General features: G+C 50.5%; 2 protein-coding genes across 2 annotated transcripts; one reads left to right on the forward strand and one right to left on the reverse strand.

The window, feature by feature from the left end:
• Window positions 1-1,031: 1,031 nt before the first annotated feature.
• LOC105474323 (keratin, type II cuticular Hb6) lies at window positions 1,032-9,272 on the reverse strand. The gene is made up of 10 exons (XM_011728895.2): window positions 9,042-9,272; window positions 7,851-8,223; window positions 6,838-7,046; window positions 5,985-6,045; window positions 5,132-5,227; window positions 4,754-4,918; window positions 4,366-4,491; window positions 3,872-4,092; window positions 1,890-1,921; window positions 1,032-1,751 (listed from the first exon to the last, which is right to left on the reverse strand). Exons 1-10 carry the CDS (start codon window positions 9,047-9,049, stop codon window positions 1,570-1,572), a joined length of 1,473 nt encoding a protein of 490 aa, XP_011727197.1. The 5' UTR covers window positions 9,050-9,272; the 3' UTR covers window positions 1,032-1,569.
• An 8,177-nt stretch (window positions 9,273-17,449) lies between these two features.
• On the forward strand, window positions 17,450-24,450 carry LOC105474322 (keratin, type II cuticular Hb1). Its single transcript, XM_011728894.3, has 9 exons — window positions 17,450-18,988; window positions 19,772-19,980; window positions 20,773-20,833; window positions 21,593-21,688; window positions 21,902-22,066; window positions 22,329-22,454; window positions 22,728-22,948; window positions 23,239-23,270; window positions 23,570-24,450. The coding sequence occupies exons 1-9, from the start codon at window positions 18,620-18,622 to the stop codon at window positions 23,806-23,808; spliced, it is 1,518 nt and encodes a 505-aa protein (XP_011727196.1). The 5' UTR covers window positions 17,450-18,619; the 3' UTR covers window positions 23,809-24,450.
• The last annotated feature ends 1,677 nt before the right edge of the window (window positions 24,451-26,127 follow it).

Here is a 26,127-nt window from a genome sequence, read left to right on the forward strand (position 1 = left end):
TTTCAGACATTCTAGCCCTCCAAACAGCATCTTGTAAAGTAGAACTGCTCAGTAAGCCCACAGAAGCCTGAGGCATGATAAAGTATTGCTGCTTTAAGCCTCTCCATTTGGGTGACTTGTTATGTGTAATAGATATCTGAAACACCTCCCTACGGCCCAGTAGATATCATCATCCCACTCTAAATTTGAAGGAACTTAAAGCTCAGTGAGGCTTAGTGATTTGCCCACAGTTACAGACTAGTAAATGACTGAACTGGCACTCAAAGGGCATTAACATAGCCCTTTCAAACACAATCCCACGTAGGGAGCTAGAAGGATCTTAGGAATACTGTCCAATCTCTCCATTCCACAGCCAAGGCAGCTGAAGATTAGGGGCTGGAAGCAATTTTCCCAAAGTCACACATGTGGCAAATGGCCACTGAGGCTTGGAATGAGAAGCCCAGTTCTCCTGACTCTCAACCCAAGGCTCTTTCTCCCCGCACAGTGCTTCTCTCACATACTTCCCTTCTCTCACATACCTTCCTTCCATTCTCACCTGTCTTTTTCCCCATGAACTTTCCCCTCCAGGAAGGCCTTGGGGTGGGGGCAGTGGATGATCACCCTGGTTGAGAACCCCTAGAAAACATATGGCCACATCTAGAGACATTTTTAGTTGTCACAAGAGGGTGGTGGAGGACGCTTGGCATCTAGCTGATTGAGGCCAGAGATGCTACTAAACATCCTATCAAATGCACACAACAGCCCTAAAATAAAGAATGACCCAGCCCACACACTGTCAATAGTGCTGAAGTTGAGAAATCCTGGTCTAGAGAAACCCATGATCCCATAAGACTCCCTGGCTCCCTGAGTCTTCTCTCATTTTCCCCAAGGCCTGGGCTGCTCAAGGACAGATGGGTGGCACCCACTGTGGTCATTTTCAGCTACTGAAAACTAGTGGATAAACGGGTCCTGAGGCGCTCTGGCAGGGAACCCCATCACAGGAGGGCCCTGGCATTTTCAAGACTCTGAGACACTAGGCTTGATTCGCTACAATGAGTTTATTGGAAACACAGAGTGAAACAAAGACAAAGGAGAAGGCAGCAGAGTCATTAGTTTTTCAGAAGCTCTTGCGGGCCACACGTGGGCCTGTCCCTCGCAGAGTCACAGAACCACCATCCAGGGTGCACGTCTCCATTCCACAGGCAGAAGCGCATGGGCAGAGTCCCAGGTCGTGCAGACAGGGACATTCCCGGGCCTCCCCCGTTCCTCCAAGCTTTGGGGAAGAGGTCAGGCAAGACCAATGCATACAGCAAAAAAACAGAAGGTAGGCGGAAGAAAAGGATGAATCCTCGGGACAACAAATTGACTACCAGGAAAGGCTAGAGAGAGAGAGACCACGGCGCTGGCCGGGCCTCCCCGGACTCCTGCGACGAGGGATGGCTCCCAGAGCGGAGCGGTGGGGAGGGCGCTTAGAGTGCACGCAGCTGGCGGCGGCTCTTGGGAGGCCGGCCAGGGCAGCGCGTTCCGGTGGCCCGAGGACTGGCTGGGTGGAGAATGATGGCTACAGGCGCTGGCAGAGGCCGCAGCTTCCTAGCACCTCTTACAGCTGCCGCCGCAGGCGCCAATCCCGATGGAGGGGGCGCAAGCGTTAGTGGTGCCCACCACCACGTTGCTGTTGCTGGGGACGCTGCTGACTCTGGTGGAGACAACAGGGGCAGTAGTGGAGGCACAGAGATCGCCACAGACGACGCCACCGCGGGAGCTGCTGACGCCTGCAGGAATAAGAGACGGAGGCGTGCGTCAGGCGCAGCCGCTGCCTGAGTGGGTGGCTCGCTGTGAGCCCACGCGCCCTTTCCCCAGAGGCTCCTAGACCCGCCCTGCGGGAGGAGGGGACGGACCCCACTACTTACAGACATTCACCGAGCCAACGCCCTCACACAGCCTGCGGGGAGAGAAGGGCAGAGGTCAGTGCCTCAGAAAAGGCGCTGGGCCCCCGCGACTGAGGTGGAGGGGGTACATCTGTGGCCCTCCATCTGGGCACTTGCCAAAGGGAGGGGGCAAGAAATGCTCTCAACCAGGAGCCAGCGTAGCCCCGGGTCACTGTGAGGGTCTGGAGACAGAAGGCCTGTAAGTGCCTGGCTCTCCACCGCTCCTGAGCTGTGCAACCCCAGCTTCAGCCATCCTCAGCCTGGGCTTCCTTATCAGGAAAATCTACTTCGTAGATCTCTTATGAGGAATGAATCAAATAAGAGGCGTCCAGTGCTTAGAGCCTGGCTCATAGCCCTTAAGAGCTATTAGCTGCCACTGCCTGGAAGTTGGCTCTGACTGAATTGCAGGTGCATTTGAGGGAAGCAGATTTAACTTCTGAAATCCAGTCTGATTGGTGTCATTAGATTATAGGCGTCAGGGGGGTAGACTTTGTTGTCTATTCCGTTCCCCACCACCTAAAAATAATGCCTGGCTCAATACAAAACTGTTGGATAAACTAATGGGATTTTAGAACAGGCTCAGAGACTGCCCACCACCGTCGTCTCATCCAGCAGATGGAAAGGCTGAGGCCCAGAGGGAGGACATGTCCAATGACAAGGCAGGGCTGTCACCCCAAACACTCATTTCCACCCAGCCCACATTTCCCTCCCACATAGCTTCCCCTAAGGGAAGAAAATGGAGTTCCCCTGAAAGCACACTGGCCAAGGATTGGTGAAATCAGCTTCAGATAAGAGAAGCCACAGCCACCATCAAATCGTCCCATGCCCAGGTTCCCTAGGCAACAGACACCAAAGCTCCTGAGTTCATTCCAAGAGCCCTGTGTGATGGAGGAGTGGGCCGCTCAGATTCCAATGCCATCTCCATGTGTCTCTCCAACTTCCAAATTCAGACTTGGAAAACTCCTCCTCCCAGAATTCTTCACTTATGAAATTCCCCAGGCCCAGCCAGACCCCTGCCTCTGAGCTTTCCAATGGAACAACTCGAGTTTGTTGGAAATCTCATCATGTGGTCACTTTAATTTCTAGGTCCCAAACCTGTGTTCCCCATTTCCCAAATACACAAGATGCTCCCTCTTCACCCGCCTCTCCCCAGGGCCAAGGGCCTGACTGTCCACAAAAAAAAAAAAAAAAAGAGCTTGGAGTGAAACCAACTGACTAACTAGGGGAAAGAAACCAAGGGCAAAGACTGCGCTCACATTCTGGGAGCATTGTCCTTCTGGGAGCAGGAGCTGTATAGCTGCCCTCCAGCTGTATAGCTGGCCTTCAGCCATAGGAAGGCTGAGTGACCAGTAGGTCTTCTCTGCTCCCCCCACCTCTGAAGCAAGCAAGCAAGCAAGCAAAAATCCTGAGAGCAAGGCATAACTGCCCCAACGAGTAAGTCCTTACTCTGTGTCTAACTCATTCCCACTTGCCGCAATAGAAGACCCCTTTGGGATGTTCATTGCCATTATAATAGAAAAATGTGAGTTGATGGTGTCATTTATCTGAAGCTGTCCTTATGGGATGCATCTGAACTCCCAGGTCTGGAGCTGGAGCCAGGGCCAGACTAGGAAAAACAGAAGAAATCCTGAGAGGCACTTGCAGCTAGAGCTGGAAGGGAAGGAGCACTACCCAGGCAAGCTGGCCCCAAGCCTTAACTAGGCTTCTCAGTAACAGGAATACCTGCTGCCAGATTACTGGATCTCAACTGAGATTAACAAGACCACAATTTCAGATCAGTGCCTAGGTGAACATGAGAGACTCAAGCAGCGCTAGATCATACTTAGGGGACTTACACAAATTACCTATCTGGTTGCAGGGTGGGGAGGTTAAGAAACAAAACTTGAGCGCTGCCGGGAGTGTGAAGACAGGGCACGCTGAGAACCCTGGCACGGCTGGGAAAGGGAAAGGTCTATGGGACCCACCTCTGCTCCTCGCCCTCCAGCAGGCGCCTGTAGGTGGCGATCTCAATGTCCAGGCCCAGCTTGGAGTTCATCACCTCCTGGTACTCCCTGATCAGGCAGGCCATGTCCTGCTTGGCCTTCTGCAGGGCGCCCTCCAGCTCGGCCAGCTTGCAGCGGGCATCGCTGAGGGCCGCCTCACCCTGCTGCTCAGACTGGGCCACTGCAGCCTCCAGCTTGGAGTTCTGAAGACAACAGAGAGAACAAGGTAGATCAGAATCTCTGGGTCTCTCTGATGCTTACCTGGATGAGACCATGCTCCCCACCAACCTGGGAGCACCCCAGAGCACAGCCTCTCGCCTTCATCACCTGGGACTCACTGAGAGACCACAACCAGGGACTCTACATGGACAAAGGGGCTGGAGAATGAATGCTGAGATCCAGATGGGGCACACATAGGCTGTGTGACAATGGTTAGGCCCTCGGTCTCTCTGACCTTGGTCACAGATGCCCCATACCTGGCACTTGGCGTTCTCCACCTCGGCCGTCAGCCTCTGGATCATGCGGTTCAGCTCATTGATCTCCTCCTTGGTGCGGCGCAGGGTCTCCCCATGCCTAATCACCGTGGCCTTCATCTCCTCACACTGGGGGAAGTAGAGATGCTCATGAGGCTCAGGGTGGGACTTCCCATCCATTCAGGGCACCACGGATGATTATGCAGGTTGTACAGTGCTCAGCCTGTGCAACCACACATGGCAGTCCTGCCCTGCCACCCTAACCTCAGAGTGGCAGCCATCTCTTCTCATCCCCAGAGACCAGCATCCCCAGAAAAGGAAGCCTATTTAATAGATACCTCACATCCCTCCCACTGCCATGTCTAGCAGGCAGGTGTCCTGTGCCACTCACCTTGCTGCGGTACCAGGACTCGGCCTCGGCCCGGCTGCGGGTGACAATGTCGTCGTACTGTGCCTTGATCTCGGCGACGATGCAGTCCATGTTCAGGTCCCGGCTGTTGTCCAGCTTGACAACCACAGAGGTGTCTGAGATGTGGGACTGGAGAACGCGGATCTCCTGCAGGAGGTGGGGGCCGTGACTTTAGTTGAGAACACAGCCCCACCCACCATGTCCTGACTCCACCTTCTCAGGCTTTCTCTGGTCCCCAGCCCTGCCCCCTCACACAGCCTCAGGGACTGCAACCTCTACCCACATCCTGTCCAATACTCCCACCCCCCAACTCTCCTCTCTGCTGGCCGCCAGGTCTCTGCCTGGCCCCTGGGCCCGCACCTCCTCATACAGCCGCCTCAGGAAGTCGATCTCCTGGATCAGGGCCTCCACGTTGGCCTCCAGGTCTGACTTGCGGAGGTAGGCGCAGTCCACATCCTGGAAAGGTGGGGAGTGTTGGAGCTCAGAGGACCCTGGTAATCTAGCCCCCAGACTCGTCTCTCTGCCCATTCATGCCATGCAGCCAGGGGAAAGCAGTCCCGGTGTCCCATTCCCATGCCTCTGCTTCCCTTCTGCCCTTCCTGGGATGAGCTGGCATTCTCTGCCCCTCTGAGGACAAATCCTGTTTGCTTTGGGCATGACTCACCAGCCTTTCACCCCTCCTTGCCCTCCTGTCTCTCCCTTCTCCCCTCTCCTGCTCCAGGAAGCCTGCCCAGACTGACCCCCCTGCTCTCACACCTGACCCTTTCCTGTCCTTCTGTAGTGCTCCAAGAGCCCAGTTCCTGCTGCTGATTCTGCTCCGTCCTCCCTTAGACCCTGGGATTGTGTCTGTGGCTCAAGGTCCGACTCCCCAAAATGCTAGACAGACTGCACTGTCTCTCAGCAGAGACACTGTATCTGCTATGGCTCCAGGGGACTCAGCAACAGACCACAACCTCTGGAGCAGAGCAGGACACACAGAGGACAGTGCAGCCATCCCCTCGCTCAAGGCAGGTGCTGATAGATGTTCCAAGGTCATTGTCCTTTTTCAAGACCCTGGATGCTCCATCCAATGACCTGCACCTGGGCAGTCCTATCCTACTGTGGAAAGGTCACTGTGCTCCACACTGAGGTTGAGACCCCCTGTGTGTCCCCAGGAAGAACCTGTCATTCTGAGATCCCACAGATCTGTGCTTCTCAATCCTGTGTCACTTGCCTTCTTCAGAGCCACAAACTCGTTCTCAGCTGTTGCTCTCAGAGAAACCTCCTCCTCATACCTGAGGCAGAGCAGAGGGCAGAGAGGGGAGGTCAGGGCAAGGCAGGTCTCTGCAGAGCCCCCATCATATCACACTTCATCACAGCCACGGGGACAGTACTAGAAACACCCCACACAGCCCGGGCCTGGCAGACTAGCTGAGTGCTTTCCAGTTGGATGTGGGATGTGTCTGGGATTCTCTCTCCACTTCGAACTGGGGAGGAAGAGGGCTCACCTGGTACCTCCCAGTCCTGTTCCCAAAGGGTCTCTGAGGTCCCCCAGGAGACAAATAAGACTCAGCCCCCAACCCCATCCTGGGAGTAAACAGCATATCCTCCCGGGGCCTGTAGCCCCAACCTCCCTTCACTGGTGTGAATCCCAGCTCAGGTGCTGGACCTGCAGACCCTCGGAGCTTAGAACCCAAGGCAGTGGGAACACCCAGAGCCCCAGACCTGTCACTCGTGAGAGACCCTGGGCTCACATCTGACAGGTGCTACATGTGTCGGGGCTGAGGGTCAGGAGAGAAGCAGAACCCTGCAGAGGCTTCCTCCCCACCGAGCGCAGGGGAGAGCTGCTGGGTGATGTGGCTCAAGGAAGAGAAGGCTGAAGTGGGATAGAGACAGGTAGTGGGAGTCACAGCCCTCCTCTTACACAGGTGTCTGGGCAAAGATTCCACAAATGAAAAGACCCGGCCACCCTCGGTCATCCTAGCGGTCATGGCCACTCACCCTACCTGGGAGTTCTTATTGTCTAATGCAGTGTATTTAACCTAAACCCCATTCCTGTGCCCAGCATCCCTCCTGCTGTCACTCACTTCTTCTTGTAGCCCTCCAGCACCTCCTGCACGTGGTTGAGCTCTGAGGCCAGCCTCCCACTGTCAGCCTCCACGCACTCGGCCTCCCGCCGCAGAGTCTCGATGTAGCCCTCGAACAGGGGCTCCAGGTTGCTCTGGCAACACTCGCGGTTCTGGAAGAACTGCAGCTTTGTCTCCAGCAGCTTGTTCTGCTGCTCCAGGAAGCGCACCTGCCATTCAGGGTGAGAAGGAGGCACAGATGGTTTCTGGTGCCCCAAACCGGCTGTGGGGGCTCACGAGGCGGGGGGTGCCTTAATGGGAACCCCCAAATCTGGAGCTTATCTGCGATTGACTAGAGGTGGGCAGTGGGAGACAGAGTTTCTGGATTTCCTGGTCATGATCTGTGCCTAGATTTCCCACTCAGGAATGGAGCAAGGGCTGGGTGGTGTCAGTGCCTGCTCTCTGGGGAGCTGAGTGACCCCAAGCAGATGAACACAGTGGAGGCTCAGCTCCTCACTCTGAAGCCAGGTGAGGCAGCATCCCTCACAGGCAGAGTACTCAGGTTCGGATCTCAGATGGGATATCTGGGGATGGTGCCAAGTAGAGGGTGTCTAAATTGAATCACCATCTGGAAGGGAGCTCAGCTGTCCCAGCTCTTCCCCTATGTCATCTGGAAGTCAGTGCACCCTACTTTCTCACCCTGGTGCTGCCCAAATCCCTCTGAGTTCAGCAGCAGCGGTCACATGTCCCCCACCCCAAAATCCCTGATGTCTAGCTTGTGTCCCAGAGCAGCCTGGCCACACTTTTCCTTCACAAGCTCCCTGTATCTGAACTGTCAGCTGAGTCTGCGTCTTGAGTGCCTGTGTGTGTCTCTGTGTGTGTGTGTGTGTCTGTCTGTGTGTCTGTGTGCCTCTCCCATCAGACTGGGATCTCAGGCAGGCAGAGGTCTTTCTGTCTCTGACTCCATCCTCAGTGCCCAGCCTTGGCTGTGTAGGTGGTGGGAGTTCAGGAAGGGTGTGATCCAGGACACCCACCTTGTCGATGAAGGCCGCGAACCTACTGTTGAGGGATTTGATCTGCTCCTTCTCCTCCTGCTTCACGCACTGAGCATTGGGGTCAATCTCCAGGTTGAGGGGCGTGAGGAGGCTCTCGTTGACGGACACGGTGGTGATGCATGGGGGGCTGGGCCCGCACACGCCCCCAGAGCGGTAGCCGAAACTGCGTCCGCAGGAGCCGGCCCTATAGCCTCCGCACACGCTGTGGCTGCCAAAGCCCCCGGAGAGGCCGCGGTAGCAGGAGATGCCGCGGTAGGGGGCAGCAGTGATGCAGCAGCGGCCAGGCCGGGGCCCGCAGGCCGAGATGCAGCTGAAGGCGCGGCCACCACAGTAAGATCCGCAAGTCATGGTGCTTTTTGGGGAAGAGAGGAGGTTCTGAGGATGGAGACGTCCAAATGGAGAGTACAGTGGTCGGGGCGTCAGGCGTTCACTATTTGCACCTCTGTAGGCCTTTTATATAAGCGGGGAAACTGTGACCACGTGGGTCGGAGCAATTAGAAGGCTTTATGGGCTTGGGTTGTGTAGCTGCTGTCGCTCCCCACTTAATGTGCTTAATTGGTGCCCAGAAGCAGCCAGATGTTTATGATACTTTGCCCTAAACTGCAGTTTTCCTCTTCAAAGGACCAACTCACGTCCCCCACACCCACCTCAACCTCCCAATACACAGTTGAGGAAACTGACGTTGGACGAAGGAGTGAGCAGTGACTCAGGTTGGAATGGAAGGGAAGGGGTGGGGCTGCTGCTCTTTCTGTCCTGCCGGGTTTGACATTGTCGATGCGCTGTCCGTGGTGCTGATAGGACTAGCCAGGAAAGTTGGGAGGGGGAATCCCATGATGTGGAACTTGGGGGGCGTTTGATGGTTTCTCCGAACCAGATGGCCTGTTTCTGCACCCCAAAAGCCCCACATTTACAGAATCTCTAACTTAGTCACCTTCTCAGGACCCCAATTCCTCCACACGTACTCCCAAATCCCTTATCTATACCTATCAACATGTTTTTCTCTCTCTCTCCCACTCTCTGGTGCACACACACACACACAATGCACTCACATGTTGGCCTTCCTACTCACAACCTCCCTCTCTCTTTAACACACACACTCACACACACAATGCTTTCACATGCTGACCTTTCTACCCACCATCTCTCACACACACACTCACAGGTTCTCACCTGCACATTCAACTAGCATGTATACTAGTCCTCAGGCCACCTTTTTAGGCCATATTGGCCAGCTTGGCTGAGCGAAGGCATTCCCTCCCTCAGAGTGTCCCATGAGGCCTCAGGGGCACACACTAGCCCACTGGTCCCAGGAAAGCACAATTACTTCCCACAAGGCCCTAGACAAGGATTGAATGTCTGGATGTCCTCTTAGGCCTCTGTGTAACCTCCAGGGCCTAGAAGGTCTAGGGTGAGCACCACTGTTATGAATCTGTATAGTGTCTGGCTCAGATTATGAGATCATGTAGAGCCACATGAGGAGAGCATCCAGCCCCTGCCATCATCTCCTGAGTCTCTGCTGCTTTCCACACTATACTCCTTGAAACTCCTGCATGGAAGTTTGTCAGTACCCTTGGCAGGTGCCAGAGAACAGATCTATATTTGTGTGTGCCATCCATCTAGTATAAGTAGTGTGGGTCTTGAACTCACGAGGGCTGGGTAGGAACCAAGGCTCTGCCCTGAATATCCCAGTGTAATCTGGGGGAAGGCACTTGACTCTCCTGGGAAATAGGTTAAGGCTTTCCCTCCTACTACTGCCTTAGAGTTACAGAGATGTGTACAAGCTCAGCAGACTCCAGAGCACAGAGCAGAAGGGCTTCATTACAATCATTAGGAGGCAGTGGGCTCAGGGGCAGTGTTTATTCAGAATTCATGTTCTGACCCACTAATTGAACCAACCAGAATTTTATTTTAATGAAATGGATTATGAGAAAATCAAAGCAGAGTAGACCAGAAAATAGTAAATTGCACCATATGTCACGAGAATAACTTGTTACATGCCCTTTTTATTTCAGTTGTATGGCATATGTATATGTATATGCATACCCAGTCACTATGTAAAATTTTTTCTTACTATAGTTGCAGCTGAAAAGTTGAAATATCCATTTCTCATTGTATACAAAAACCAAATTAAAATGGATTAAAGACTTAAATGTAAGACCTGAGACTATGAAACTGAGACTACTAGAAGAAAACATTGAGGAAATGCTTAAGACATTGACCTGGACAAAGATTTCTTGATTGAGACCTCAAAAGCAAAGGCAACCAAAGCAAAAAATGAACAAATGGTATCACACAGAGCTAAAAGAACTTCTGCACACCAAAGGAAACAATCGACAAGGTGAGAAAATGACCTACAGAATGGAAGAAATATTTGCAAACTATTCAACTGACAAGGAATTAGTAGCTGCAACATATGAGGAACTCAAACAACTCAATAGCAAGTAAACCAAATAATCTGATTTTAAAATGGGCAAAAGATCTGAATAGACATTTCTCAAAAGAAGAATATACATGGCCAACAGGTATATTAAAAATGCTCAACATATCATCGAAGAAATACAAATCAATATCACAATAAGATTATCATCTTAACCCAGTTAAAATGGCTTTTATCAAAAAAAAAAAAAAAGGATGCTGGCAAGGATGTGGAGAAAGGGCAACACTTGTACGCTGCTGGTGGAATGTAAATTACCACAGTCACTATGGAAAACAGTATGGAGGGTCCTCCAAGAGCTAAAAATAGAACCACCAGATGATCCAGCAATCCCACTACTAGGTATACTTCCAAAAGAAAGAAAATTCATATATCAAAGAGATATCTGCACTCCCATGTTTATTGCAGTGCTATTCATTATAGCCAAGATTTGGAATCAAGCTCAGTGGTTATCAATGGATGAATAAAGAAAATATGTTACAGATACACTATGGAATATTATTCAACCATAAAAAGGAATGAAATCCTGCCATGTGCAACAACATGGATGGAACTGGAGGAAATTATGTTAGGGAAAATAATTCAGGCACAGAAAGACAAATTTCAGATGTTCTTACACATATGTGAGAGCTAAAAAAATTGATCTCATCAGAGAGAGAGTAGAATGATGGTTACCAGAGGCCGGGAGGGGTAATTGGGAGGGGAAGATAAAGAGGTGTTAGTAAATGAATACAAAAATAAGTTAGATAACAGAAATGAGATTTAGTGTTCAGTAGCACAATAGAATGACGATAATCATTTATCGTGTATTTCAAAATAACTAAAGGAGTAGGTTTGGAACGTTCCCAACACAAAGAAATAATAAATGTTTGAGGTGATGGATATTCCAAGTACTCTGATTTGATCAGTACATATTTTATGCTTATCTCAAAATATCTTATGTAGCCCATATATATGTATAACTATTATGTACCCATAAAAAGAAAACATAAAAATAAATAAATAAAAAGTTTGAATACATGGCATATTAGTTAAGCACACAGACTCAGATTCTAAACTGCCTCGTTTCAAATTCTAGCTCTGCCATTCTCTAGCTGTGTAAACTCAGGCAATTACTAAACCTCCATGTACCTCATTTCATGGTTTCTAAAATGAAGGAAATAATAGTGCCCACCTCATAAAGTTGTTGTAAAGATTAAAAGAGTTAATCCATGTAAATCACTTAGAACTAAGCCTGGCATACTCTAAGTGTGTAATCATATTAGTTGTTGTTGTTGTTGCTGCTGCTGCTGACATATCTGCAGCATTGATGGGATATACTCACCCACATGCCTAAGCCATCTGTGTCCAGTTTCCATTAACTCTGCCTATCTTAAAGAACTTGTAGAAGGATTAAATGAAATAATGCATGGACAATGGTTAACAGCACATAGAAAATGCTCAATAAATGTTATCTACTGTATTCTACAATGGGAGCCAGTCCAAGGGGCAGAAGATCTTAGACCTTTGGCCATGGTTACTCATTTTGTCCTCGAAAAGAACATCAAAACAAATGCCCCTCCTTCCATCTCTGCTCCAGCCTGATTGCCTCAGAGAAGGTCCAATAAGAATCTCTTCTCTTTGCAAAGGAACACATCACCAATCCTTGGGCAACCATACTACTGGATGAGAAGAGAAGCTTGGATAATCTGAAAATTCTGAATCTGTGAATAATTCATAAGTGTGTATTTATTATTTGGACTTAACAGACCATTAGAAATCCTCAGTCATAAATCAAATGATGGCACACTCACTCATCTTTATTTTTGCCTGATCCTAAAACCTCCTTATTGGTCAGTAGCCAGAGGATTTCATGGGGTTGAGGTTGGGAGATACGACCTTGATAATTCATCCAAGTACAATGGTGCTCCAATGAGAACAAGAGAAGGCAAGCTTTCTTTGCAGATGGACAAATGGAAGTTGGCGTTGAGGAAGAACTTCCCAGAAGGAGACAAGTAGTCATTATTTTCTAAAGGAGCTTGCATTATCTCTTCCATTTAGGGAGGCTTTATGTAAAAGAAAGACACTTCTTATTCTGCAGTGGCCACCATTTTTGTGGAGATAAGGTGAACAAAAGACCTTCAGATCTGGAGATCAGAGTCTCTTAGCCCAAGTGGAACTTTATTTCAAGGGGCACCTGTAAAGAATGGGCAAATTAGGTGATTTTAACATTAGGAAGTTCTTGTTCAGTGCTCCCTTCAGTTCATTCTGCTCCCTGGAGGGTATTATAAGGCAGACTCCTCAAGATAGTTGACCGCTTAGAGTAGATAAAATTTTCCAGCTGGGGGACTCAGGGATTTTGTGACTGATATTTCCTAGCTCTATGCTCAATCCTGTCTTAATTTTGGAGGGAAGGAGGCACTAAGAGGAGGAAGGAGACATGGGTTCTGGAGCTCCCGGTCTGGTAGAGCATATTCAAATTCATGAGAAAGGCCAGAAGTCTAAAGAGGGTTATTTTTCAGACATAGTGTCAGATGCTGAGGAATGCAATGACTGCTGACAGTGTCCTTTCTAGGACAATGTGCAATTGCAGCTAATCTGATGGGAAAGGCAAGAAAGGCTCCCTGGAGAGGGTGAGGACAAGCTTTAGGCAAAAGGCGGACAGGACAGTGTTGATGAGAAGATGTGCATGGAGGCATTTCAGACAGTGAGAGACAATGAGACAGGGCTAGTGGGTGGACAACAGGTGATCCTGTGGGCCCTTGCAGGAGTGGAGAGGATCTTGAGATGCTGTGACAGTGGAGACAGAGGGAGAAAGCCAGTTGAGGCACAGCCCTCATAAGCAGGGACAGTGTCATCCCTGAGACTCTGCTACACAGCTGTGGGCTGGAAGGCAGCCTTTGACATCTAGAGCATCTGCATGCCGGGTTTACAGGTGTCCAGAGGGCCATGCCCTTACTAACCTTGCAGCTGGCTCATGCTTTCTACTCATAGAAAGCAGATGCAGGCCAGGGTCCAGTGAAGGAAGTTGAGGGGTAGTGGGGAGACTGCTTACACAACACCTGGGCTGTTGAGATGTTGATAATGGAGTTGACCCAGGCCAGTTGGGTGGGTGATTGGGGAGAGGCCCAAGTCAGAGCCCTGCCTTCTCAGCCAAGAGAGCCCAGGACACTGGCCAATTATACATCAGAACTCACCAGAGAGGAGTCCCACTGGAAAAGGGCCAGAAGGCCTCTGTGGGATGCCTGGGTGGGGCTGGAGCCTGACTCAAAAGCTCCATCCTGGTGACGTTCATCCCGCTAACCAGCTGAGTACCTGCACCTCCCTCACCCCATGTCCCTGCCCTGTGAGGGTTCATTACTATAAATCTGGAGCTATGGTGCCCACCTCTTCCAGTGGGTCTACACACACTTCCCCTTGGTGCTGTGCTGCTTCCCCCATCCACCTCCTCCTCTGCTCTTTCATCCCTGGAGTGACCCCTCCACCATACTCCCCAGATCTTCTCCCACTTTTCCTCCACTGTCCTCCAGTTTCCTCCTCTTCCTGACTATCTCCCAAGATCTCTCCCTCATTTTCTTCTCCACCCATGCAGCACTCTCCTTCTCTTCTTCTAAGTTGCCCTTGAGAATAATAGTCTAAGACCAAGTATTTATTTCTGCCTCTTTTCCTAGAAATCTCCTCTGATTCACTTTTCTCTTTCCTTCTCCAATCTGGCCTCTGGTCTCTAGTCTGCCCCAAGGCCTTCAAGATCCTTGCTCTCATTGACTGACTTTCCCTACCACCCCCTTATAACCCAAGCCAAGGACTTTGCTTGGGTTAAGGACACATCTCACTCACTTCATTCTTCCTTCAGGCCCCAGCAAGGAAGGTCACCTCTCTCCACCCCCACCCCCAGGAATGACCACATCATCTGCTTCTTGTGTCCCCACCCTATCCTACCACATAGCTTTGCACAATAAACCACCAAGCTTTGATGGCTCCATTACTTAGCACTTAATATGCAGCTGGTATTCTTTTCATTCATTCAACAAATATTTATTGAGCACCTACTATGTGCCAAGCCCTTGGAATATATCCACAAAGAAAACTTTTGTACATATTGATGTGTTGCAGGGTTTGCATTTTTTTTCATGATCTGGGTATGTGTCCAGCTTTTCTCTTAATACTGGAAGCTCGCCAAGAACAAGGGTGAGCTCTCCTATACCCTCTGGCCCTGAACCCTGAGAGCAACCTCCATGGCCCTGCAGAGGGCATGGGGCAAGATGAGTATTTGTGTTTGTATGTTATGTACAAACACCAGCTACTGTGTGATACTTATTACTGATGGTTGATGGAGTACAGAAGGGAGCGCAATGGGACAAATGCATCCCTTCCTTTGGGATCAGACACACAGGCTCTGGGTGCAAGCTCTTCTACTAACACACAACCTGAGCCTTAACCTCCCTAGACCTCAGTGTCCTCATCTATAAAATGAGAATAATAACACCAACCTCAAAGGGTAACTGTAAAAATTAAATGAGTTAATGCATGTTGGACTCTTAAAATAGTATCTAGCATGGTGTAAGATGAACATCAAAAGATGTTATTATTAAGTTTGGAAGAATAGTCATAAAATAGTTTTCTACATGAAACACCTACTACTTACATAACTTTAAAAAAAAAAGCCACATACCCCAGAAAAACTCTTGCACAAATATACCAGAAGACATGAGAAGGGATGTTCATAGCAGCTCTGCTCGATCTACAGAACTCTGAAAACAACCGTGCAGTTATTGAGGTAGAAAGGCAAATAAACTGTGGTATAGCCATGCAATGAGTGAAATCCACAGTGAAAATGATCACAGAACAGCTACAGGAAGCAGCATTTAATGGAAGAAACCAGGTGCACAAGGATCCATACAACATGAGTCCATTTATGTGAAGTTCAAAAGCTGGAAGAAGAAACAATATGTCATTGCAAGATGGGTACATTGGTTTTAAAACTGTAAGAAAAGCAAGGGAATAATTAAACACAGAATGCAGGAGAAGAGTCACCCTAGGCCAGGAAGGAGTAAGGTACAATCAGAACGAGGTACATAGGAAGCTCCTGAAATACACACATGTTCTATTTTTTCCTGTAAGTGGTAGGTATTGGTACAGATCTAACCACCTATACATTCTTTTGTGTTGAAATATTTCACAATAAAAATAATTGTTACCTCCATAAAGTTAAAATCTTTCCTCTTTACCTTGCCAGAGCCAAGACCATAGAGTGGAGATTCTGCCATCTTCCCTCCCCTCCTCTCTGCCATCTTCCCTCCCCTCCTCCCTTCCCCATGACAAGGTTTTTTTTCTCTGAAGAAAACAAGTTGAATGTCTTTTTAGGTCTTCAAAAATTAGCAGCAATTAATTCCTGAAGTTCAATGAAATGGTGTCAACGTTTGAATTTTTCATACCTTGTTTTAAATTGCTTCTTACATCTTTAAAATTGCTTAGTAAGGACCAGCCATTAGTAATTAGCTTGTGTTTATACATGCTGTTTTTATAAGGAGTTATACTGGTAGAAAAGGTGAAGTGTGGATGAGATGTACTTTGACTCATAGTGCTCCTCAGGACATCCAACCGCTGGTTTGCTGGGGACATCACTGCGCAATTGTGGGCAGTGCCCAGAATTGCAGATGAGGGTACAAAGAGCTTCAGAAGTGCTGGCCCAGCTGCCCTGAACTCACAAAGGAATAGCAGTGCCATACTCTTCTCTGGGGTGACCAGATAGCTCAACACCATCTGTGACCTGCCACATTTGTCCTGTCACAAGGCCACACTCTGAATGTTTTGCACAAATACCCTGAGCCCTACTCTCTTCTATTTTTTTCTTCTCCTCTCTTTTCCCATCAATCCTACCTGTTCTCTTTCCCTAAGGCTACTCTTTCTGCCTTTGCCCTTGAAGCACAGCAGCTCCAGGGGGCTACAAGCCAGGTCATTTCACTTCCCTTTTCTTCTCCTCAATTTAATGCAAACCTCTGTACTTTATGAGCTAATTTTTCTAGGACCTGTTCTATTGGAGTGGGGGTGGTTCATTGGGTAAGTAGAACATAGTACAATCTATCAAAGTATTGTCATATACCAGAGGTATGCAAATAACTAAAACTGATGTTTTCCATCCCGTCCTTCAATTCTTAGCCATAGAGTGCTGCACATCTAACTCATACTCCTTCCCAGCCCCTAAATAGCCTCACATCGCCATGTGCCACATGTCCCTAAAGGGCCCCTCATGGTTCTAACCATCCCAACCCACTCTGACTCTGCCTGTCTTCCTTAGATAGATTCTCCCACACCCTAAATTCACAGATATTCCCCTGTAAACAACTTTCACTACCCTCTTGAACTTATCCAAGGATTAGGAAGTCGAGGGGTTGTCACAGCTTATAGGTAAGAAGGCATTGCAACTCCTGGCTCTGTCACTTACCAGCTGGGAGACTTTGGGCAAGTTATTTAACCGCCCTGACCCTTGGTTTCCTCATCTGTAAAATGGGGATAATGGTACATACTTCATATGATTGATGTGAGAATTAGAGATCATTTATGATATATAATGATGATCACATAGTAGGTGATCAATTGAAAAGAAACATATTCTTATCAAACCAGGATCTATGTTTCTCTACACAGTTCTTTCTAATTCTAATTCTCTACACAGTTTTTCCAAATACAGGGGGAAATGTACTCAAGTGATCCAACCTCCATCTCCCGGGTTCAAGAGATTCTCCTGCCTCAGCCTCCCAAGTAGCTGGGAATACAAGCACATCCCACCATACTGAGCTAATTTTTGTATTTGTAGTAGAGACGGGATTTCACCATCTCTGGTCTTAAATTCCTCCACTGCGGCTGGTCTTGAACTCTTGACCTCAGGTGATCCACCCGCCTTGGCCTCCCAAAGTGCTGGGATGACAGGTGTGAGCCACTGCGTCCAGCTGTGATTCAATTTAGCATCACCAATCCGATATTTCGTGCTTCCTAGGGTGACATACTAAGAGTTATACAGCATCTTTTATGAGGTATTCTACCCAACAATGTTTAATTTAAACCTAATCGAGCCTCTAGCCCAGTGCTGTCCAACAGAATTTTATGTGAAAATAAATAATAAATCAAATAAAAATAAATAATAAAGAAGTGTTCTTTATTTGCACTGTCTAATAAGGTAGGCACCACTTACAGGTAGATGCTGAGGTCTCAAAATGTGGATTGTGCAACTGAATAACTAGATTTTTAACTTATTTAATTTTTACTAACTTAAAGTAGCCACATCTGCCTGTTGTCTACCAAATTGGACATCCCAGCTCAAGATTTAATTTCCAGTTTATAGAAAATACAAGGGCAAGAGCCACAAATTAAAGTATGTAAAATCTAGTTTTAAAATTCTTAGGACAGTTAGGAAAATTAAATCTGAGATGAATAGTAAGTGGTGCTTTGGAATTATTGTTAGTTTTCCTGCATAAGAAAATAGTACTCTCCTTATTCTTAAGAAATTCCTACTAATGTATTTAAGGGTTACATGCCATGCTTTCTGCCACTCAGATAATTGGGCAACTGCGAAAGCAAATACGGTATAATGTTAACTGTTGAATCGGGGTAACCAGGTGGAGCATCAATACATGCATGTTGTATTATTCCAATTTTTCTCAATGTTTCAAAGTTCTCATCATAAGAAAGATAAAAGACAAATATTTCAAAATCTGCTGATTGTTCCCATGGTAGGAAAGTGAGATGGTTTTCAGCTGCCAACTGAAAAATCTGGAGACGGGGAAATCCAGATTTGTGTCTCAGGAGCACTTGAGCCACAGCTGGGATGGAAATAAGGGAGGGTATTTATGAATGCCTCAGCCTTTCCTGAAATCCCTCTTCCCACATCACACTTAACACACAGATCTCCTCCTCCCAGTTTCTCCCAGCACCTGGCCTCCCTTCTCCTCCCCTCCCCAGGCCCTGCTCCTCCTTCTCTTCCTCTCCTCTGCCTTCTCCTTCCCTCCACAATACCTACAGATGAAGGAGTGCCCTGCTGGCAAGACACTTTGAAGATGAAACATGCTGACTCCCCCTAGAGCCCAAGGCTGACATCCTTTACAAAGAAAAGGGTGCAGGCCACTCCACCATTAAAGCACAGTCTAGAGAGGCGTTGGACCTGGCTAACCACCCAAGCCCATAAAGCACAAATTGCCCCAACACCATCTTCACAGCCAAGCCCCTTCAGAATCTGCGCATAAATAGGGCTGCGGTGCCCTGAGGAGCACATTGGAGTTTCCATCAGGACTCCAGGTACCCTATCCTGTCCTCTGCAACTCAAACATCCAGGAGCACCATGACCTGCGGATCAGGATTTGGTGGCCGCGCCTTCAGCTGCATCTCGGCCTGCGGGCCCCGGCCTGGCCGCTGCTGCATCACCGCCGCCCCCTACCGTGGCATCTCCTGCTACCGCGGCCTCACTGGGGGCTTTGGCAGCCACAGCGTGTGCGGAGGCTATAGGGCCGGCTCCTGCGGACGCAGCTTCGGCTACCGCTCTGGGGGCGTGTGCGGGCCCAGCCCCCCATGCATCACCACCGTGTCCGTCAACGAGAGCCTCCTCACGCCCCTCAACCTGGAGATCGACCCCAACGCGCAGTGTGTGAAGCAGGAGGAGAAGGAGCAGATCAAATCCCTCAACAGCAGGTTCGCGGCCTTCATCGACAAGGTGGGTGTCCTGGATCACACCCTTCCTGAACTCCCACCACCTACACAGCCAAGGCTGGGCACTGAGGATGGAGTCAGAGACAGAAAGACCTCTGACTGTCTGAGATCCCAGTCTGATGGGAGAGGCACACAGACACACAGACAGACACACACACACAGAGACACACACAGGCACTCAAGATGTAGACTCAGCTGACAGTTCAGATAGGGGGAGCTAGTGGAGGAAAAGTGTGGCCAGGCTGCTCTGGGACACAAGCTAGACATCAGGGATTTGGAGGTGCGGGACATGTGACCGCTGCTGCTGAACTCAGAGGGGTTTGGGCAGCCCCAGGGTGAGAAAGTAGGGTGCACTGACTTCCAGATGACATAGGGGAAGAGCTGGGACAGCTGAGCTCCCTTCCAGGTGGTGATTCAATTTAGACACCCTCTTCTTGGCACCATCCCCAGAAATCCCATCTGAGATCCAAACCTGGGTACTCTGCCTGCGAGGGATGCTGCCTCACCTGGCTTCAGAGTGAGGAGCTGAGCCTCCACTGTGTTCATCTGCTTGGGGTCAGGCACTGACACCACCCAGCCCTTGCTCCATTCCTGAGTGGGAAATCTAGGCACAGATCATGACCAGGAAATCCAGAAACTCTGTCTCCCACTGCCCACCTCTAGTCAATCGCAGATAAGCTCCAGATTTGGGGATTTCCTTTAAAGTATCCCTCCTCCACCAGGTCCCCAGAGCTGTCTTTGGGGACACCAGAAACCATCTGCCCCTCCTTCCCACCCTGAATGGCAGGTGCGCTTCCTGGAGCAGCAGAACAAGCTGCTGGAGACAAAGCTGCAGTTCTTCCAGAACCGCGAGTGTTGCCAGAGCAACCTGGAGCCCCTGTTCGAGGGCTACATCGAGACTCTGCGGCGGGAGGCCGAGTGCGTGGAGGCTGACAGTGGGAGGCTGGCCTCAGAGCTCAACCACGTGCAGGAGGTGCTGGAGGGCTACAAGAAGAAGTGAGTGACAGCAGGAGGGATGCTGGGCACAGGAATGGGGTTTAGGTTAAATACACTGCATTAGACAATAAGAACTCCCAGGTAGGGTGAGTGGCCATGACCGCTAGGATGACCGAGGGTGGCCGGGTCTTTTCATTTGTGGAATCTTTGCCCAGACACCTGTGTAAGAGGAGGGCTGTGACTCCCACTACCTGTCTCTATCCCACTTCAGCCTTCTCTTCCTTGAGCCACATCACCCAGCAGCTCTCCCCTGCGCTCGGTGGGGAGGAAGCCTCTGCAGGGTTCTGCTTCTCTCCTGACCCTCAGCCCCGACACATGTAGCACCTGTCAGATGTGAGCCCAGGGTCTCTCACGAGTGACAGGTCTGGGGCTCTGGGTGTTCCCACTGCCTTGGGTTCTAAGCTCCGAGGGTCTGCAGGTCCAGCACCTGAGCTGGGATTCACACCAGTGAAGGGAGGTTGGGGCTACAGGCCCCGGGAGGATATGCTGTTTACTCCCAGGATGGGGTTGGGGGCTGAGTCTTATTTGTCTCCTGGGGGACCTCAGAGACCCTTTGGGAACAGGACTGGGAGGTACCAGGTGAGCCCTCTTCCTCCCCAGTTCGAAGTGGAGAGAGAATCCCAGACACATCCCACATCCAACTGGAAAGCACTCAGCTAGTCTGCCAGGCCCGGGCTGTGTGGGGTGTTTCTAGTACTGTCCCCGTGGCTGTGATGAAGTGTGACGTGATGGGGGCTCTGCAGAGACATGCCTTGCCCTGACCTCCCCTCTCTGCCCTCTGCTCTGCCTCAGGTATGAGGAGGAGGTTTCTCTGAGAGCAACAGCTGAGAACGAGTTTGTGGCTCTGAAGAAGGCAAGTGACACAGGATTGAGAAGCACAGATCTGTGGGATCTCAGAATGACAGGCTCTTCCTGGGGACACACAGGGGGTCTCAACCTCAGTGTGGAGCACAGTGACCTTTCCACAGCAGAATAGGACTGCCCAGGTGCAGGTCATTAGATGGAGCATCCAGGGTCTTGAAATAGGGCAATGACCTTGGAACGTCTATCAGCACCTGCCTTGGGTGAGGGGGTCGCTGCACTGTCCTCTGTGTGTCCTGCTCTGCTCCAGAGGTTGTGGTCTGTTGCTGAGTCCCCTGGAGCCATAGCAGATACAGTGTCTCTGCTGAGAGACAGTGCAGTCTGTCTAGCATTTTGGGGAGTCGGACCTTGAGGCACAGATACAATCCCAGGGTCTAAGGGAGGACGGAGCAGAATCAGCAGCAGGAACTGGGCTCTTGGAGCACTACTGAAGGACAGGAAAGGGTCAAGGTGTGAGAGCAGCGGGGTCAGTCTGGGCAGGCTTCCTGGAGCAGGAGAGGGGAGAAGGGAGAGACAGGAGGGCAAGGAGGGGTGAAAGGCTGGTGAGTCATGCCCAAAGCAAACAGGATTTGTCCTCAGAGGGGCAGAGGATGCCAGCTCATCCCAGGAAGGGCAGAAGGGAAGGAGAGGCATGGGAATGGGACACTGGGTACTGCTTTCCCCTGGCTGCATGGAATGGATGGGCAGAGAGACAAGTCTGGGGGCTAGATTACCAGGGTCCTCTGAGCTCCAACACTCCCCACCTTTCCAGGATGTGGACTGCGCCTACCTCCGCAAGTCAGACCTGGAGGCCAACGTGGAGGCCCTGATCCAGGAGATCGACTTCCTGAGGCGGCTGTATGAGGAGGTGCGGGCCCAGGGGCCAGGCAGAGACCTGGCGGCCAGCAGAGAGGAGAGTTGGGGGGTGGGAGTATTGGACAGGATGTGGATAGAGGTTGCAGTCCCTGAGGCTGTGTGAGGGGGCAGGGCTGGGGACCAGAGAAAGCCTGAGAAGATGGAGTCAGGACATGGTGGGTGGGGCTGTGTTCTCAACTAAAGTCACGGCCCCCACCTCCTGCAGGAGATCCGCGTTCTCCAGTCCCACATCTCAGACACCTCTGTGGTTGTCAAGCTGGACAACAGCCGGGACCTGAACATGGACTGCATCGTCGCCGAGATCAAGGCACAGTACGACGACATTGTCACCCGCAGCCGGGCCGAGGCCGAGTCCTGGTACCGCAGCAAGGTGAGTGGCACAGGACACCTGCCTGCTAGACATGGCAGTGGGAGGGATGTGAGGTATCTATTAAATAGGCTTCCTTTTCTGGGGATGCTGGTCTCTGGGGATGAGAAGAGATGGCTGCCACTCTGAGGTTAGGGTGGCAGGGCAGGACTGCCATGTGTGGTTGCACAGGCTGAGCACTGTACAACCTGCATAATCATCCGTGGTGCCCTGAATGGATGGGAAGTCCCACCCTGAGCCTCATGAGCATCTCTACTTCCCCCAGTGTGAGGAGATGAAGGCCACGGTGATTAGGCATGGGGAGACCCTGCGCCGCACCAAGGAGGAGATCAACGAGCTGAACCGCATGATCCAGAGGCTGACGGCCGAGGTGGAGAACGCCAAGTGCCAGGTATGGGGCATCTGTGACCAAGGTCAGAGAGACCGAGGGCCTAACCATTGTCACACAGCCTATGTGTGCCCCATCTGGATCTCAGCATTCATTCTCCAGCCCCTTTGTCCATGTAGAGTCCCTGGTTGTGGTCTCTCAGTGAGTCCCAGGTGATGAAGGCGAGAGGCTGTGCTCTGGGGTGCTCCCAGGTTGGTGGGGAGCATGGTCTCATCCAGGTAAGCATCAGAGAGACCCAGAGATTCTGATCTACCTTGTTCTCTCTGTTGTCTTCAGAACTCCAAGCTGGAGGCCGCGGTGGCCCAGTCTGAGCAGCAGGGTGAGGCGGCTCTCAGTGACGCCCGCTGCAAGCTGGCCGAGCTGGAGGGCGCCCTGCAGAAGGCCAAGCAGGACCTGGCCTGCCTGATCAGGGAGTACCAGGAGGTGATGAACTCCAAGCTGGGCCTGGACATTGAGATCGCCACCTACAGGCGCCTGCTGGAGGGCGAGGAGCAGAGGTGGGCCCAACCAAGCCTGGCCCAGAGCCACCCTTCCCCATCCCTGGCACAAGCCTACCCTTGGTCTTGGCTGAGCAAGGGCCAGGGCTCTGGGGAAAAAAAAAAGAAAAAAAAATATTATTATTCACTTCCGGTGTGGGGAGGGCTGGTGTGTGAGTTTGTCTGAGACAAGGTTTTCCCTCAGACTCTGTTCTTAATCGACCAATTGTGGACACTACCCTATGACCTAGGGAGCTTTTTCAGCCACTCTGGGGCAGTTACTAATGTTGCTTTTTCTCTTTTGCCCTCAGGCTATGTGAAGGCATTGGGGCTGTGAATGTCTGTGAGTATTTGGGGTCCGGTGTGGACAGATTTACTACCTCCCTGTGATGGAGGGCAGAGTTTGGAAAAAAGGAGTGTCACTGAGATTGAATGTAAAAGAGTGGGCTGGCATCACAACAGGAGGGATTTGGGGTCAGACACCCGAAAGACCTAATCTCTTGGACTAGATGGACCTACAATTGTGCACTAAAGATGCTTGTGACTTTTCATACCAGAGCTCAGGTCTTAGGCAGGGGCGGTGGTCAGGGAGGCAGGATGGCTTGCCCTCCGGAATTTTGATTCAGCCTTCGGGGTTCACAGGTGTCAGCAGCTCCCGGGGTGGGGTCGTGTGCGGGGACCTCTGCGTGTCAGGCTCCCGGCCAGTGACTGGCAGTGTCTGCAGCGCTCCGTGCAACGGGAACGTGGCGGTGAGCACCGGCTTGTGTGCGCCCTGTGGTCAGTTGAACACCACCTGCGGAGTGGGTTCCTGCGGCGTGGGCTCCTGTGGTATCAGTTCCTTGGGTGTGGGGTCCTGCGGCAGCAGCTGCCGGAAATGTTAGGCACCCCAACTCAAGTCCCAGGCCCCAGGCATCTTTCCTGCCCTGCCTTGCTCGGCCCATCCAGTCCAGGCGCCTGGAACAAGTGCTCAGCTACTTCTCCTGCACTTTGAAAGACCCCTCCCACTCCTGGCTTCGCATCTCTCTGTGTGATCCCCTACTTCTGGGCTCTGCCACCCCACAATGGGAAAGGCTACCCTAGAAAGAAGTCCCCTGGCAGCCACAGGAAGGGGCCTCAGGAGCAGGAAGGGCCAGGACCAGAACCTTGCCCATGGCCACTGCCTTCCTGCCTCTCCCCTTCTTCCTCTGCCCTTGATCTGTGTTTCAATAAATTAATGTAGCCAACCTGGGTCTTGTCTGCATCTCTATTACCCTCCTCAGGGGTTGGGGTTAGGGAGGGTCCCCAAAGTCACATGGAGCAGCGAAAGGCCCAAGTCAAGGGTCTCCAGTACAGTTCTCTATCACTCGCCTCACAGAAGGTTCAGATTTAGCCAGGAGTTGTGCTAGACCCCTATTTGATGTAACTTTATCCACACAACCCTAATGATACACCTTGTAGATGAAGAAGCTGGAGTTCAGAGGCACTCAGTGTTTGGGGCAGGGTCCCCCACTTAGTTGGGTGGTTCATCTGGGGTTTAAGTCCTGTGTGTGTCGCTAGGGCTCATTTCACTAAACTGCAGCTGTCTCCCAGAAAACACCTCATGCATATCTGGAGACTGGTGGATCATGAAAATCAGATTCACCAATCACTCAAAGCTTGAGGCAACATCACCCATTGCTTTGACAGGGAAGACTCATGCCTGAGTAATTTATTGGAATTCTTTAAGGGGTGAACACATGAATATGATTTAAAGTTTCAAAAAGCCTTTGACGTTGGCTTTCTTTTTTTTTAAACGGAGTCACTCTGGGGTTTTGGAGACCTGCCATAGCTGATACATTTCCTCAAAGACAGAAAACAGCACATAGCAAGATGATGTGGCATAGAGAGGGGACACAGACTCCAGCCAGACTGCCTGGGCCCCAAGCTGGGCCCTGGTCCTTCCTAGTTGAGTGGGGCTGGGCAATGTATTTACCCTCTCTGTGCCTGCTTCCACACCTCTAAAATGAGGATGACAGAAAGGGCAACCACCTCATAATTTGATGAGTGGATTAAGGGATTTCATATATGTAAAAGGCTTACATAGTGCATTCCACAAAATTATCACTCTATTTTTTATCATTAGTGCTATTCTTTTGCAGAATGTAAAGTAGAAGTCCCTCTAGGGATTAGGGCCTCTTATGGCCAACCTCTTATTATACTTATATCTGTGATCAGAGATTGCAAGTACAGAGAGAAATCTCCGTGGTTACCAGGGCCATTCAGCTCCTTCATGCATGGAAGTATTCCCTGGCACTGATGAGGTAGGGGAAGGGGAAGATGACAGCTCAGCTCCACTATGGGCCAAGGTGACTCCCTGAACATATATCTTTAGGCCAGGGTGAATCTCTACACTTCCAGTTCCAGACCCAGAAAATGCAGCAGAAATGGGAGTCCCCCACCCCTACCCTTCTGTGCACTAGAAATGATTAAGAATATTAACAGACCAGAAGTGAGTGGACTGAAAAAAAGCAAAATCTCTTGTAAAAGCTAGAATCAAACCAAGGTCTCTCAGCCACCCCTGATGGAATTCTGAGCAGGACAGAATCCTGGAAAGTTCCAGAATTTGTGATCAATCATTCCAACTAGCCCTCTATGCTGTGACATCACACAGCTCAGAAGCTGGCCCTAGGCCAGGTGCAGTGGCTCACACCTATAATCTCAACACTTTAGGAGGCCAAGGTGAAAAGGTTGCTTGAGCCCCAGAGTTAGAGATCAGCCCGGACAATATAGTGAGACTTTGTCTCTGTAAAATATAAAAACATTAGCTGGGCAAGGTGGTGTGCACCTATAGTCCCAGCTACCTAGGAGGCTGAAGCAGGACAGCTTGAGCCCAGGAGGTTGAGGCTGCACAGTGAGCCATGTTTGAGCCACTGCCTCCAGCGTGGGCAACAGAGCAAGATCCTGTTTCAAAAAAATAAAAAAACAAGAAGCAGCAGCAGCAGCCCCTGTCAGAAGTCCAGACCTGAGACTCAAGCACCAGCTCCATCCCTCCCTAGTTCAGAAGCCAACTGCAACTCCAGTCCTGATGGACTTCTCACGTCTCCCAACTTCAGCCCAACTGGGCCTTAGTGCCCTGCCGTATTTCACTCCCTCACCCTACCTCTAGCTCTGACCCTCCCTTCCTACTCCAGCCCTACCACCGTCACCTCCCTCTAGGTTCCCATTCCTGCACAGGCTCAGGC

The sequence above is a fragment of the Macaca nemestrina genome, chromosome 10 (assembly GCF_043159975.1).
Source record: "Macaca nemestrina isolate mMacNem1 chromosome 10, mMacNem.hap1, whole genome shotgun sequence".
NCBI classification, from domain to species: Eukaryota; Metazoa; Chordata; class Mammalia; order Primates; family Cercopithecidae; genus Macaca; species Macaca nemestrina.

Excerpts from the sequence above, each read along its gene's own strand:
- LOC105474323 (XM_011728895.2), bottom strand. Across the intron at positions 4,093-4,365 it reads TGGAGAACGCCAAGTGCCAG|AACTCCAAGCTGGAGGCTGC; the intron begins GTATGGGGCATC and ends TGTTGTCTTCAG. Across the intron at positions 1,922-3,871 it reads CTGGAGGGCGAGGAGCAGAG|GCTGTGTGAGGGCGTTGGCT; the intron begins GTGGGTCCCATA and ends CTCTCCCCGCAG.
- LOC105474322 (XM_011728894.3), top strand. The coding sequence starts at position 18,620 with ATGACCTGCGGATCAGGATTTGGTGGCCGCGCCTTCAGCTGCATCTCG. Across the intron at positions 18,989-19,771 it reads TCGCGGCCTTCATCGACAAG|GTGCGCTTCCTGGAGCAGCA; the intron begins GTGGGTGTCCTG and ends CCTGAATGGCAG. Across the intron at positions 19,981-20,772 it reads CTGGAGGGCTACAAGAAGAA|GTATGAGGAGGAGGTTTCTC; the intron begins GTGAGTGACAGC and ends GCTCTGCCTCAG.